The following is a 15,686-nucleotide window of genomic DNA, read 5'->3' on the forward strand; positions in this document are numbered from 1 at the left end:
CCAATCAGGGAGCGCCACGTCGTGGCACTCTCCTGATTGCCTGTGCGCTCCTGAGCGGTCAGTCAGGCTGCGCACGGGAGAGATACAATGTAGCGCATAGACGCTATATTGTATCCAATGGTGGGAACTTTGCGGTCAGCGGTTGACAGCGAGTAACCTCACCGCTGACCGCAAAGTTCCCACCATTGGATACAATGTAGCACCTATGCGCTACATTGTATCTCTGCCGTGCGCAGCCTGACTGACAGCTCAGGAGCGCACAGGCAATCAGGAGAGTGCCACGACGTGGCGCTCCCTGATTGGCTGAAGGGACCCTCTGTGACAGGAGTCACGGGGGGTCTCGGCAGTCGGGGAAAGGGGTCCCATGTGTAAACATGGACCACTTTCAGTGCGTGGTTCGGGTTTTTCGGTTTGTTTTTTTGCCAAGTACGTGGATTACAAGCTCAGAAGAGGACCGATCTACACTGGATTTTTGTGAGTATGATTTTATTTTCAGGTACCCCATGGATTCTACTTGGAGAAGTGGGCCGACCCTCGTGTGAACATAGGTAAGTATGTGTGACTGTAGGTGTGCATGTATGTAATAAAGTTTTACTTTCAAGGTGTGTGAGTTCTGATTTTATTTGGGTATTTTTTTGTAGTAGTACTACAGGTACCAGCGGGCCCATTTTTCCACCGCATGCTGGTACTTCTGGTTCTCCAAGTACCAGCTTGCGGGGGAGGCTTGCTGGAACTTGTAGTACTGCTACAAAAAACAATATTCTTATTTTTAAACATGGCTATCAGCCCCTCATCCGCAGCCCTTGGATGGGGGGGGACAGCCTCGGGCTTCACCCCTGGCCCTTGGGTGGCTGGAGGGGGGACCCCTTGATTTAAGGGGTCCCCACTCCTCCAGGGTACCCCGGCCAGGGGTGACTAGTTAGTGATTTAATGCCAGGGCCGCAGGGACCTATATAAAAGTGTCCCCCGGCTGTGGCATTATCTCTCTGACTAGTGGAGCCCGGTGCTGGTGTTAAAAATACGGGGACCCCTAAGCTTTTTGTCCCCCGTATTTTTGGCACCAGGACCAGGCGCAGAGCCCGGTGCTGGTTGTTAAAATATGGGGGAACCCCTGTCAATTTTTTGCAACCAGGACCGGCTCAAAGAGCCCGAGGCTGGTTGTGCTTAGGAGGGGGGACCCCACGCAATTTTTTTCTTGATTTTTAACACTTTAATTTTTTTTTAAAGGTGCACAATGAAGCCCTGCATGGATCTCACAGATCCGGCCGGGAATCCTTGTGTTTTGTCAGGCAGTGTTTTACTCATCTCTCCCGTAAAACACTGCCTGACATTACGAATCACATCGACATCGGAAAAGACGAATGTTGCAAACTCGGCAGCTTAGTAAATGACTGTATCAGGATTCAAAAAGTTGCAGTAAAATGCACCCGATACCATTCTAGTTCAAACACCCTTAAAAATGGCTAAAACACGAATATTAGTAAATATACCCCCATGTGTATAGACAATATCAGTGGTTCTGGGCTCCAGGGAGTTCGAGGGAAATCACATTGTGCAAATTGTCCACATATGGAAAATTGCACCGTGTGTAGGCCCCTTTAGAGGTAGGATACAGTATGTAGTTTTTGTAAAGCTCTGACAAAGGTCAAGCATTTTTCCTATTGTGCTGTACAGCCTTTATCTCCTGAGTGCCGTGATGATATAAATAATGTAATGTTCGTGCCTTTCCTCATTTACTTGGCTTAACATGCCTTCCAGCTCACATCCAGAGGGGTGGTCTTCAGTTTGCCAGCTGTCGGGATCCTGGCGCACAGTATACCGGTACCGGAATCCCGACAGCCGGCATACCGACACTTTATCTCCCTCTTGGGGGTCCACTACCCCCCTGGAGGGAGAATAAATAGCGCAGCATGCCACCGTGCCCGCAGTATGGCGAGCGCAGTGAGCCCACAAGGGGCTCATTTGCGCTCGCCACGCTGTCGGTATGCCGGCGGTCGGGATTCCGGCGCCGGTATGCTGGTCGCCGGAAGCCCAGACGCCGGCATACAATACTACACCCCATCCAGAGGCATCAGTTTGAACTAAGAAGCACCACCACCACATTTCAACCAGTTGTGGAACACATTTTGGTGGGATACAATGATTTTACCCAGGCTTAGTTAGATGACATTGCCATCTTCAGTAACTAGTGGGATGACCACCTTCAGTAACTTGTGAGAGGACCACCTTAAGCATGTGATAGCCTGCATCAGTGAGGCAGGGTTGATGATATGGCCCAATAAATGGCAGATAAGTGTGGTGACAGTACTGACATGGGGGAAGCAATTAGCTGCTGAAGGTCACCGCATCTTTGAGCTAAGTACATGCTTGTTAAGCACTGAGGAGTGGCCTTAGAGTACTTTAGCTGTCAGATCAGTCAAAGGATTTACAACTTCACAGAAATGGTAGTGTATGAATGGAATAGTCTCCTGTCAGGTGGTAGAGACTATGACAGTAGAGGAATTTAAACATGTTTGGAATAGGCATATGATTATCCTTAGAAAGAACTAAGGATCAAATAGTGTTGAGAGTACCTAAAGTTAAAAAAGGGGGCAGACTACTGTAGATGGGCCAAGTGGTTCTGATCTGCTGTCAAATTCTATGTTACTTTAATGAGGCACAAACTTTCTGTAGAACCCAGTGCTACTTGAGAAAGCTCTCACATGTCTCTGATTAATGGAACAATGCCAGTTCAAATGGCCTCTAATTAATCTGGGTTCTGGCATTATTTTGTTTCCCCAATTTGGTATCTCAAGTATTGTACCTCCACCATCTTATCTGGCATTTGTTGGTTATTATCCCTTATAATTACACACCAACCGTGTTTTATTTAACGCACTGCATTTCTGCACATCTGGGTACATACTAGTGGTGGAAGATTCTGTTCACCTGATAGTAAACTGCTGCATCATCAGATCAGAACTCAGCTAGCTTCCACTGTTGTATCGTGCTCTGTCTAAGTACTGCACTAGTAATATTGGAGCAGCCCCTAGGTTGGATACTTACTTATAACACCTTTCTATTGGTAACCTCTTCCCTACACACTAGAAGCATAGAAGCAATTTAGATTTTACCTTATGTTTCATTTTGTTTAATATACTGTTTACTATTGGGAGACTACCCCCTTAAATCATTGCTGAGGTTTCGTACTCTGTTAGCTCGTACCAACCGGTTTAGGGTTAGCTTTATTCCATCTGCTGTACGTATGTTAAATGAATGATTCATTTTTATGTTTGTTTTATGTTGTCGCCTGCTACTACTTGATGCTTTGTACAATGTAATTTCGTCTGTCAACTTGCTTTGGCTGATGACAATAAACTTGAACTTGGAGTATACATTTCAGTGCAGCACTTTAGTTATTATTATGGATTATCATGTAACATATACAGTATGTACATGACATTATATTTTTGTATTGGCAGCATAGAGTGTATTAGCTTTTTTTTTACAATACCTTCCGAGTGACTGTTCTGTTATTTTTCAAGACAGATCTTCAGAATGGTGTTTGTGTTGAATACTATGACATAGGGGGCAATTCAGTCTTGGCGCGCGCCCCCTGCTGGGCGCTATTCGAATAGGCATCTATCGGTGCTATTCAATTGTTGCTCTGATCAGACGCCTGTTAGCATTTAACGTGCCTGACAGCCCTGGGTTTAGGCGTACAAAGCGGCTAAACCCTTCTAAAGTTCTTGTACATGTGTCTAAAGATCGTGTTTGGGTGCTTTGGGCGCCTAAACTATGGACTTTTTACAATTTTTTTTCTTACACCTCCAGAGGCTGTGAGATAAGGGTCTTCTACGATATCCCAGCTGTCGGGACCCCAACACCCAGCATACAGGTGCCAGGATCCCATCCGCCAGAATGCCAGCAGTGGGGCGAGTGCAAAAGAGCACCCTGCAGGCTCGCTGCGCTGCGGGCACGGCTATTTATTCTCTCTCCAGGGGTATCGTGGACACCCTAAGAGGGAGAATAGTTGTCGGTATCCCAACGGCCGGGATATTGAATGCTTCCCATGAGAAAAAATGTGTGCGCGCCGCAGCTAATGGGCGCCTGATCGAAGGAACAATTAAGTAGCTCCAACAGATGGCCAGCAGGGGGCATGTGCTGAATTACCCCCTAAGAGTCATGCTAGACCAGTGCCGAGCATGGCAATAATAAGTAGAGACCTAGGGTATAGAAGCACGTTAATGGTAAATATGGGTGTAGTACGGGTGACCGGCGGTCTCCTGACCGCCGGTCACCTTACCGACGCCGGGATCCCGGCAGCATACCGATGCCGGGATCCCGGCGGGGAGGGGCGAGTCCAGCAAGACCCTTGCGGGCTCGCTGCGCTCGCCACGCTGCGGGCTCGGTGGTGCGGTCGCCACGGGTTCTATTCCCACTCTATGGGTGTCGTGGACACCCACGAGTGGAAATAGTCCCTGTTGGTCGGCATGCCGACCATTGGGATAGTGAGCCGTCGGGCTCACGGAGGAGGTCATGTGACTGTCGGTCAGCCGACCGGCGGTCACATGACTACCACCCGTAAATATGTGTATATATATATATAAACAAACTAATGGTGGCACTCAGAAGAAATAGACAGAGTCGACGCTGGTAAAGTCAACATTTCAGGGATTGCTCCCTTTTATCAAGTGTCTTGATAAAAGGGAGCAATCCCTGAAACGTTGACCTTAAAAGCCTTGACTCTATTTCTTCTGAGTGCCACCATTAGTTTGTTCTATACGCTCATTGAGAGGTTAGGCACCGGACCTGTTCAAGCTGACTACTAGGCGTGAGTGCCAGACGTGTGTGTGTGTGTGTGTGTGTGTGTGTGTGTGTGTGTGTGTGTGTGTGTGTAAAAAATACAAAATCTTGGTGCACTGACGTGTGTACCTCTAGGTCACAATACTAGGTACAGCCAACAGATACACTTATAAAACACTTTAAAAAGTGGTTGTGTGTTACGCATAAAATGTAATCACAATAAAATAAGTAAAACATACAATGACATTTGTATAACTTATGTTGACATAAACATAACATCAGTTATTTCAGATCACAATCCATGATAATGTATTTATCCAATTATGGTTCAGCAATTTATTCTGCGATACAATTCAGATGTCAACTTCACTAATATACTGTACTAACATTCACTAATATATATGGGTATATTAGTGAAGTTGACATTTGAATTGTATCGCAAAATCAATTGCTGAACCATATTTAGTTGAATACATTATCATGGATTCTGATCTGAAATAACTGATGTTATGTTTACGTCAATAGAAGTTATACAAATGTCATTGTATGTTTTACTTATTTTATTGATTACATTTTATGTGTAACACACAACCACTTTTAAAAGTTTTATTAGTGTATCTGTTGGCTGTACCTCAGGGCTCGACAAATCCCAGGGACCAGGTCGCCATGGCCCCTAGATTTTACTGCCTGGCTACCAGATTATGCAGGGAGGATCCTCTTCAGCTCCAGCAGTCACAGCGGAGATTTGTGGGTGGGTGGGTGTGTCTGTACTGTGGCGCCCATTTTATGCACAGGAGTGCATGTGCTGAGTGTCCATCCCGACCTGCTCTGACTGCCATGCCTGTCCATTAGGGTTGCCACCTCATCCCTTTAATTCTGGACACATTAATTACACAGGTTCTGTGGCTGATTAAAACCAGGTGAAATGGAGTCTTGAAGTCAGCCAGCCACAGAACCTGTGTAATTAATATGTGTCTAGAATTAAAGGGATGAGGTGGCAACCCTACTGTCCATCCCAGCCTGATCTCCAATAAGAGGGTCTAGGTGTGGCCAGGGAGTGTGGCTGGGTGTAGTGATGATGCCACAGGGCAGGGGGGATTGTTTGCTTGGGGGTTACTGCGGCGGGATGGTTTGCCTGGGGGTACCCCCTTAGTTGTATGGCCATATGAGTTGGTTGCCCTGTGGGTAGCTACACAGCAGTGTGGCTCTGGAGGGCTGGCTTGCCTTTGGGGAATCTGCTCAGTAATGTGGCAATACACCGTTATGTTTCAAAAACTGTGCATTAAATGGAAAAACTGAATACTCCAGTAAGGTATGGGCGAGGTGGGCTATCTTTTAGGGTATGTACCGAACATGGGCACCATCTTGAAATCATCCCTCTTGAATCAAAGTCAGTTTTTTCAAATGGAAAGGGGGTTGTGTAACATGTCAAACAGCATCACAATTTGCTGAAAAGTTTATTGCTAACGATACCGTTTTAAAATAGCAGTTATGGTTCAAAAGTTACAGCACTTTTTTTGTTGCAGGTAACTGAAGATTGCTTTGACAAAAGAGGAGAGAATTGAGGCCATTTTGATGTCTTGAGAACGAAGTTTCCATGTCATAGCTGCAGATTTTAACAACGGACACCCAGAAAGACCTCCAATTTCACATAACATTGTCAGGTGCCTAATTTCCAAATTCCGAGAAACTGGGACTGTGGTGAAGCGGTCGTTCATAGAGTGCTACTGACGAGACAACCTCAACAATGATTTTGGCATCCTTCGTGAAGAGCCCACAACACAGCACATGACGTTTGATATCAAAATTACCTCAATTCTCTCCTCTTTTGTCAAAGCCATCTTCAGTTACCTGCAACAAAAAAAGTGTTGTAACTTTTGAACCATAACTGCTATTTCAAATGTTTGCAACAATAACCCTCATTTTTCTATTTGGAAAAAAACTGACAATTGAGATTCTAAATCGCGGTTCTGTATGAAGATTTAGCCCTGATGAAGTCTCGACGAGAGACGAAACGCGTTGGTTTATTTCTTGCTATTTTGAATCCTACTTCTGCCTAAACAGTGGATGGGATAAGGAAACTGTATTACATTACCGTCACTATTGTGATATGGATATTATTTTATTTTGTTGATTGAATTTGTGAACTTTTATAACACTTAATAAATATGAGTAATTGGAACTGTGTATGCATTCATAAATACATGTAATACTCACTAATGGTTTGTGGTGCTAACTTAAGAATTTTATTAGGTTTTATATATATTCCTGTGGCGCTCCTCTACTATTGTTGTTTGTAAGTTTGAGTGTGGTTCCGGCTAACAGGAAACAGAGTGAGAAGAACAGCCTGCCAGTTAATAACACATTAAAAGTTTATTAGCCCAGAGGGAGAATAGTGTGTGTGTGTGTGTGTGTGTGTGTGTGTGTGTGTGTGTGTGTGTGTGTGTGTGTGTGTATATACACACACATTATATACACACATACGTTATAGTCTTTATTTTAGTGTAGACTGTTTTCCTGGAACTGCTGCTACATCACTCATTTGCCCAGGTATTTGTAGTGGTTTCTTTTTTTTGTCCTATTCCTGCATATTCATTTTAATGGGAACTGATAGATCTGTTGCATGTGACCAGGATCTACCTATGAAGCTCTGTGTTGTCAGGTGGCATATGGGACAGAGATGTTATTCACTGCCTCATTCCTGCTGGCACATCCTGCATACTGCTAGTACTGTCAGTATAATTGATAAGAGGAGAGAGAGTCAGCAGCAGACTAGTTGTGTAAAAAGGATTACTCCTGAGGCTTGGCTTTAAGGAGTAGATAAACATGGTGATTACAAATGTCCCTTTGTGGTTTTGAGCACATGCCCACCCAGTCAGTTTTAAACAAACCAATGTAATTTTTAATGCGTCTTTGGTACACATTTCTGAACATTTTCATTTGGCATGTCATCTCCATTGCAGTTTGTGCATAGCTCTTCTCTTGTCCGCCTGCAAAATGTGTCAGTCTCAGCCATGCTCTGTTGCTGTTTCTTTTCACCATGTATATCGGAAAATCCACTACCCGTGGAAGTGAAACTGCTTGCTTCATTCCACAGTTGGTGGGGCACAGGTTGCAACATATCACAACTCATGTTATCATTACTTCTCCAGGTCCCTGCCAAAGGCTTATGTATTTTTTTACTCCTATGTGTTCGGGAAACTATACCGGCCGTGGCTCATAGTCCCACTCAGTTGCTGCACTTCTGCAGTGGAAGTTTCCTCACTGTGATTTTCTCACCAGTCACAATAAAACATTTTATCACTACACTTGTTACGCGATGTATGTCTACCTCTAAACCTTCAACGTTTCTGCAGTCACAAAACACCAGTCAGAGTACAAATAATTATTTATATTGTGGGTATTTATATGCAGACAGGATTTTTTTTTTTTACTTCAGACCCAAAGAATAGGGTAAGAGGAAGGGGATAACAGTGCAAGAAGAGTAGCAAAGGAAATATAAATACAAATTGGGAAATTAAAAAAAAAAACATAAAAAATGCTTTGAACTCATAGGTCCAGCTAAAATGGCAGTTTAACCCTTCTAATACTATAGGTCTGGACCCACAGTACTGGAAGGGTTAAAATGGGCACGGCTATTTATTCTCTCTCCAGGGGTATCGTGGACACCCTAAGAGGGAGAATAGTTGTCGGTATCCCAACGGCCGGGATATTGAATGCTTCCCATGAGAAAAAATGTGTGCGCGCCGCAGCTAATGGGCGCCTGATCGAAGGAACAATTCAGTAGCTCCAACAGATGGCCAGCAGGGGGCATGTGCTGAATTACCCCCTAAGAGTCATGCTAGACCAGTGCCGAGCATGGCAATAATAAGTAGAGACCTAGGGTATAGAAGCACGTTAATGGTAAATATGGGTGTAGTACGGGTGACCGGCGGTCTCCTGACCGCCGGTCACCTTACCGACGCCGGGATCCCGGCAGCATACCGATGCCGGGATCCCGGCGGGGAGGGGCGAGTCCAGCAAGACCCTTGCGGGCTCGCTGCGCTCGCCACGCTGCGGGCTCGGTGGTGCGGTCGCCACGGGTTCTATTCCCACTCTATGGGTGTCGTGGACACCCACGAGTGGAAATAGTCCCTGTTGGTCGGCATGCCGACCATTGGGATAGTGAGCCGTCGGGCTCACGGAGGAGGTCATGTGACTGTCGGTCAGCCGACCGGCGGTCACATGACTACCACCCGTAAATATGTGTATATATATATATAAACAAACTAATGGTGGCACTCAGAAGAAATAGACAGAGTCGACGCTGGTAAAGTCAACATTTCAGGGATTGCTCCCTTTTATCAAGTGTCTTGATAAAAGGGAGCAATCCCTGAAACGTTGACCTTAAAAGCCTTGACTCTATTTCTTCTGAGTGCCACCATTAGTTTGTTCTATACGCTCATTGAGAGGTTAGGCACCGGACCTGTTCAAGCTGACTACTAGGCGTGAGTGCCAGACGCGCGCGTGTGTGTGTGTGTGTGTAAAAAATACAAAATCTTGGTGCACTGACGTGTGTACCTCTAGGTCACAATACTAGGTACAGCCAACAGATACACTTGTAAAACACTTTAAAAAGTGGTTGTGTGTTACGCATAAAATGTAATCACAATAAAATAAGTAAAACATACAATGACATTTGTATAACTTATGTTGACATAAACATAACATCAGTTATTTCAGATCACAATCCATGATAATGTATTTATCCAATTATGGTTCAGCAATTTATTCTGCGATACAATTCAGATGTCAACTTCACTAATATGCTGTACTAACATTCACTAATATATATGGGTATATTAGTGAAGTTGACATTTGAATTGTATCGCAAAATCAATTGCTGAACCATATTTAGTTGAATACATTATCATGGATTCTGATCTGAAATAACTGATGTTATGTTTACGTCAATAGAAGTTATACAAATGTCATTGTATGTTTTACTTATTTTATTGATTACATTTTATGTGTAACACACAACCACTTTTAAAAGTTTTATTAGTGTATCTGTTGGCTGTACCTCAGGGCTCGACAAATCCCAGGGACCAGGTCGCCATGGCCCCTAGATTTTACTGCCTGGCTACCAGATTATGCAGGGAGGATCCTCTTCAGCTCCAGCAGTCCCAGCGGAGATTTGTGGGTGGGTGGGTGTGTCTGTACTGTGGCGCCCATTTTATGCACAGGAGTGCATGTGCTGAGTGTCCATCCCGACCTGCTCGGACTGCCATGCCTGTCCATTAGGGTTGCCACCTCATCCCTTTAATTCTGGACACATTAATTACACAGGTTCTGTGGCTGATTAAAACCAGGTGAAATGGAGTCTTGAAGTCAGCCAGCCACAGAACCTGTGTAATTAATATGTGTCTAGAATTAAAGGGATGAGGTGGCAACCCTACTGTCCATCCCAGCCTGATCTCCAATAAGAGGGTCTAGGTGTGGCCAGGGAGTGTGGCTGGGTGTAGTGATGATGCCACAGAGCAGGGGGGATTGTTTGCTTGGGGGTTACTGCGGCGGGATGGTTTGCCTGGGGGTACCCCCTTAGTTGTATGGCCATATGAGTTGGTTGCCCTGTGGGTAGCTACACAGCAGTGTGGCTCTGGAGGGCTGGCTTGCCTTTGGGGAATCTGCTCAGTAATGTGGCAATACACCGTTATGTTTCAAAAACTGTGCATTAAATGGAAAAACTGAATACTCCAGTAAGGTATGGGCGAGGTGGGCTATCTTTTAGGGTATGTACCGAACATGGGCACCATCTTGAAATCATCCCTCTTGAATCAAAGTCAGTTTTTTCAAATGGAAAGGGGGTTGTGTAACATGTCAAACAGCATCACAATTTGCTGAAAAGTTTATTGCTAACGATACCGTTTTAAAATAGCAGTTATGGTTCAAAAGTTACAGCACTTTTTTTGTTGCAGGTAACTGAAGATTGCTTTGACAAAAGAGGAGAGAATTGAGGCCATTTTGATGTCTTGAGAACGAAGTTTCCATGTCATAGCTGCAGATTTTAACAACGGACACCCAGAAAGACCTCCAATTTCACATAACATTGTCAGGTGCCTAATTTCCAAATTCCGAGAAACTGGGACTGTGGTGAAGCGGTCGTTCATAGAGTGCTACTGACGAGACAACCTCAACAATGATTTTGGCATCCTTCGTGAAGAGCCCACAACACAGCACATGACGTTTGATATCAAAATTACCTCAATTCTCTCCTCTTTTGTCAAAGCCATCTTCAGTTACCTGCAACAAAAAAAGTGTTGTAACTTTTGAACCATAACTGCTATTTCAAATGTTTGCAACAATAACCCTCATTTTTCTATTTGGAAAAAAACTGACAATTGAGATTCTAAATCGCGGTTCTGTATGAAGATTTAGCCCTGATGAAGTCTCGACGAGAGACGAAACGCGTTGGTTTATTTCTTGCTATTTTGAATCCTACTTCTGCCTAAACAGTGGATGGGATAAGGAAACTGTATTACATTACCGTCACTATTGTGATATGGATATTATTTTATTTTGTTGATTGAATTTGTGAACTTTTATAACACTTAATAAATATGAGTAATTGGAACTGTGTATGCATTCATAAATACATGTAATACTCACTAATGGTTTGTGGTGCTAACTTAAGAATTTTATTAGGTTTTATATATATTCCTGTGGCGCTCCTCTACTATTGTTGTTTGTAAGTTTGAGTGTGGTTCCGGCTAACAGGAAACAGAGTGAGAAGAACAGCCTGCCAGTTAATAACACATTAAAAGTTTATTAGCCCAGAGGGAGAATAGTGTGTGTGTGTGTGTGTGTGTGTGTGTGTGTGTGTATATATATATATACACACACACATTATATACACACATACGTTATAGTCTTTATTTTAGTGTAGACTGTTTTCCTGGAACTGCTGCTACATCACTCATTTGCCCAGGTATTTGTAGTGGTTTCTTTTTTTTGTCCTATTCCTGCATATTCATTTTAATGGGAACTGATAGATCTGTTGCATGTGACCAGGATCTACCTATGAAGCTCTGTGTTGTCAGGTGGCATATGGGACAGAGATGTTATTCATTGCCTCATTCCTGCTGGCACATCCTGCATACTGCTAGTACTGTCAGTATAATTGATAAGAGGAGAGAGAGTCAGCAGCAGACTAGTTGTGTAAAAAGGATTACTCCTGAGGCTTGGCTTTAAGGAGTAGATAAACATGGTGATTACAAATGTCCCTTTGTGGTTTTGAGCACATGCCCACCCAGTCAGTTTTAAACAAACCAATGTAATTTTTAATGCGTCTTTGGTACACATTTCTGAACATTTTCATTTGGCATGTCATCTCCATTGCAGTTTGTGCATAGCTCTTCTCTTGTCCGCCTGCAAAATGTGTCAGTCTCAGCCATGCTCTGTTGCTGTTTCTTTTCACCATGTATATCGGAAAATCCACTACCCGTGGAAGTGAAACTGCTTGCTTCATTCCACAGTTGGTGGGGCACAGGTTGCAACATATCACAACTCATGTTATCATTACTTCTCCAGGTCCCTGCCAAAGGCTTATGTATTTTTTTACTCCTATGTGTTCGGGAAACTATACCGGCCGTGGCTCATAGTCCCACTCAGTTGCTGCACTTCTGCAGTGGAAGTTTCCTCACTGTGATTTTCTCACCAGTCACAATAAAACATTTTATCACTACACTTGTTACGCGATGTATGTCTACCTCTAAACCTTCAACGTTTCTGCAGTCACAAAACACCAGTCAGAGTACAAATAATTATTTATATTGTGGGTATTTATATGCAGACAGCATTTTTTTTTTTTTTTTTACTTCAGACCCAAAGAATAGGGTAAGAGGAAGGGGATAACAGTGCAAGAAGAGTAGCAAGGGAAATATAAATACAAATTGGGAAATTAAAAAAAAAAACATAAAAAATGCTTTGAACTCATAGGTCCAGCTAAAATGGCAGTTTAACCCTTCTAATACTATAGGTCTGGACCCACAGTACTGGAAGGGTTAAAATGCTGCAATGCGATTAGTGTCTTAATTACTGTAAGAAAACAATATTTACAGGATTTTAACATTAAGAGCAGAAATGACGTCAGAAAGACTGATCGGGGGTCTGGTGTCTGGGTCCTTTTTGCACAGCGCCGGCACGCCGGGTGCCCAGTTTTTGTCGTGCAGATTCACCATCTAGTGCTTATGACCGCCCCCTTTTTTTTTTTTTTCCAAGGCACAATTTTGGTCCACACTGCCATGTTAAGATTAAGTGCACTTCTGTGGTTAGAGAATTAAATACAAAACAGACAAGAAAAAAAAAAAGATTCACATAAAATACAATAGAACACAAACATATCTCAGTAACGTGATACGGCTTCTGCAGGCTTCGGCTTAGCGGCAGCAGCTAAAAGTTCAGACTGCTGAGCTACACAGGCCTGCAGGGATGGTTAACAATAGGAGATGACTTCCTGGTAACTTCAACCAAGGATTGGGAGGGTCACAAATAATAGGAAGGTTTGTAACAGAATCATAACATTTAAACATATAGAAAATCATTAGCATGGGGAAGAAGCTGCACCATCCTCAGCCTTTACATTCCCCATTATTGGACTGGGGAAATCCCATTTTTCTTGCGTGGGGATCATTCCCTGTGTCTCCAGTGTGATGGCCCTCTGATTTCCAGTCGGTCCCAGATGATTCCAGTGCTGCTTGGTTTGGTCCAGTGTTGCACATCCAGTGAGGGGTTTGGGTCACCCCGTGGCTGCCTGCAGTCTGGGGGGCATGGGAGGGCACGTTTTCTGCGCCCAGTGGAAAGAGGGAGAAATGTGGGGGTTTTCCCAGCTGTTCAACAAGCGCGTCAGTTGCAGAGTCGGTAAAAACTGAAATAATAGTCTGTAACTTGTGAAGGATCCACAGACGTATCATAGCATCCTGCTGTTCCCTGAGAAAGACAGAGAGAGGGACAGTCAGAGAAGACTCCTATATGTGAGGCATGGACACTGCATAAGTATCGGAGAACCAGAAGACACTGGAGGGGGATTTCAGCTGCTAGAAGGCAGATCTATAGTCTGACGTCTTTACATGGGATCCGGTCATGAACCTGGCACTCAGGATCCCGGCAGTCAGAATGCAGACGCCGGAATCCCGACACAGCTTGGAATACCAACATGGATTGGAATGGAATGCAGGTGCTAGAATCCCAAAAGCCGGGATCCCGACCGACTGAAGGTCTGCCGGCACTGCTGAGAGAGTTAAGGCATGTGGGGGGTGGGGGGAGGGTGTTTAGGCTGTGGGGAGAGGGTTAGGATTAGGCTGCAGGGAAGGAGGGGGGGGGGTTATAGTTAGGCATCACTGGGGAGGGTTATGTTTAGGCTGTGGGGAGGAAGGGGGGGGGGGGGGTTAGGGTTAGATATCACCGGCGAGGGGTAGGGTTAGGCTGCTGGTGGCGAGGGTTAGGGTCAGGCTTCGGGTATAGATGATTAGGGGTAGCATACTTACCTGGTAGGTGTTGGGATGCCACTGTCGGTATTCTGACTGACGGCATCCCAAACTCCGGGATGCCGATACCATCCCCTTTACTCTAATGCTGGCAAAGTAGTGTAATTGGTGTCTGGATTCTGGGAAGACTGACACAGTGTAATCAAAGCCGATGCTTATTTGCTGTAATGGCGCTGGTGATTAGACTAGAACTGCTCACCGGAGGTGACACTTGCAGATGAAAGGTGAAATCCTGGGAAGGAAACAACTGGAGAGACCACAAATGGTAGGATGATGGGACCGGCTGGGTACACACTCCAGAGACCTGGGGGAAAGAGAAAAAGTTTCTATCACATCCCATTACTTTTACTGTAATACCGCCAACCTAGTGTACATGCTAAAAATACTACTTTGATTTGAAGCTTATAGTCTGTAAATCATGCCCTTGCAAATGTCTATAGCAACCAGGGCTGATGGTACCATAGCAGAGAAACTGGCAGCGTTAGGCCCCTTGCCATAGTGCTAACTAGTTAGCCCTAGGATGGTCAGCACAGGCCTCTGTTCCCATTACAAAGTCTGGAGACAAACTCTGGTCTATGGCATGAATCATTAGCATAACTATAGTGGGTGCAAAGGTGCCATTGCCATGGGGCCCAGAGGCTTAGGGGGCATGGACCCTGGTTATAAAGTTGCATACCAATTTCCCAGATTTGCCTGCTAGGCAATTGGGTCTGACCCATTGCCCAGCCTGAATTGTGTGACATTACAGTTTCAGCGAGAATTGTGTATAGTGTATGTTATAATGGTAAGGGACACTGTAATGTGACACAATATGAACTGGAGGGCACTGTAATGTGTCAATCTGATCTGCTCATTGTAATGTGGAGGGAACTATATTGTAATGTTACATAATAAAAACTGAGCCACTGTAATGTGGCATAATATGAAATGTAGGCACTATAATGTGGCATAATATGATCAGGAGCACTGTAATGTGGCAGAATATGAAATGGAGGCACTATAGTGTGGCATAATATGATCAGGAGCACTGTAATGTGGCATAATTTAAACTGGATGGAACTCGAATGTGGAACAGTATGAATAAGGGGCTCTGTAATGTGGCATATTATCAACTGGTGACACTGTCATCTCTGGATATTACAATACAGTTAAATACAATCAAGAGATAGATTTTATATTCACAGCAATAATCTGATGCAAAGAAATCATATTTGAAAACAGTGAGAAGTATATAATTACATTCAAAATATATTTTTTTAAATTAGTGAGTGTGTCAGTCAAATATATTTATGATTCCCAATATTGCACAGTGTAAGTGTCCTGTTAATCATGTATTATATTGTGGCAGTATTGCTTTCCAAAGTAAAACTATATATA

At 44.0% G+C, this 15,686-nt stretch overlaps 1 protein-coding gene across 10 annotated transcripts in view; it reads right to left on the bottom strand.

The window, feature by feature from the left end:
* Positions 1–12,572: 12,572 nt before the first annotated feature.
* MYRF (myelin regulatory factor) overlaps positions 12,573–15,686 on the bottom strand; it is a 318,723-nt gene continuing 315,609 nt past the window's right edge. For all 10 annotated transcript variants that reach the window (XM_063944661.1, XM_063944662.1, XM_063944660.1 and 7 more), the window contains 2 exons: positions 14,509–14,613; positions 12,573–13,752 (listed from right to left, as the gene is read on the bottom strand). In XM_063944661.1, coding sequence (XP_063800731.1) covers positions 13,669–13,752; positions 14,509–14,613 — 189 coding nt within the window. In that variant the 3' untranslated portion in view covers positions 12,573–13,668. The remainder of the gene's footprint in view (positions 13,753–14,508; positions 14,614–15,686) is intronic.

This window comes from Pseudophryne corroboree, chromosome 11 (genome assembly GCF_028390025.1).
Source record: "Pseudophryne corroboree isolate aPseCor3 chromosome 11, aPseCor3.hap2, whole genome shotgun sequence".
NCBI classification, from domain to species: domain Eukaryota; kingdom Metazoa; phylum Chordata; class Amphibia; order Anura; family Myobatrachidae; genus Pseudophryne; species Pseudophryne corroboree.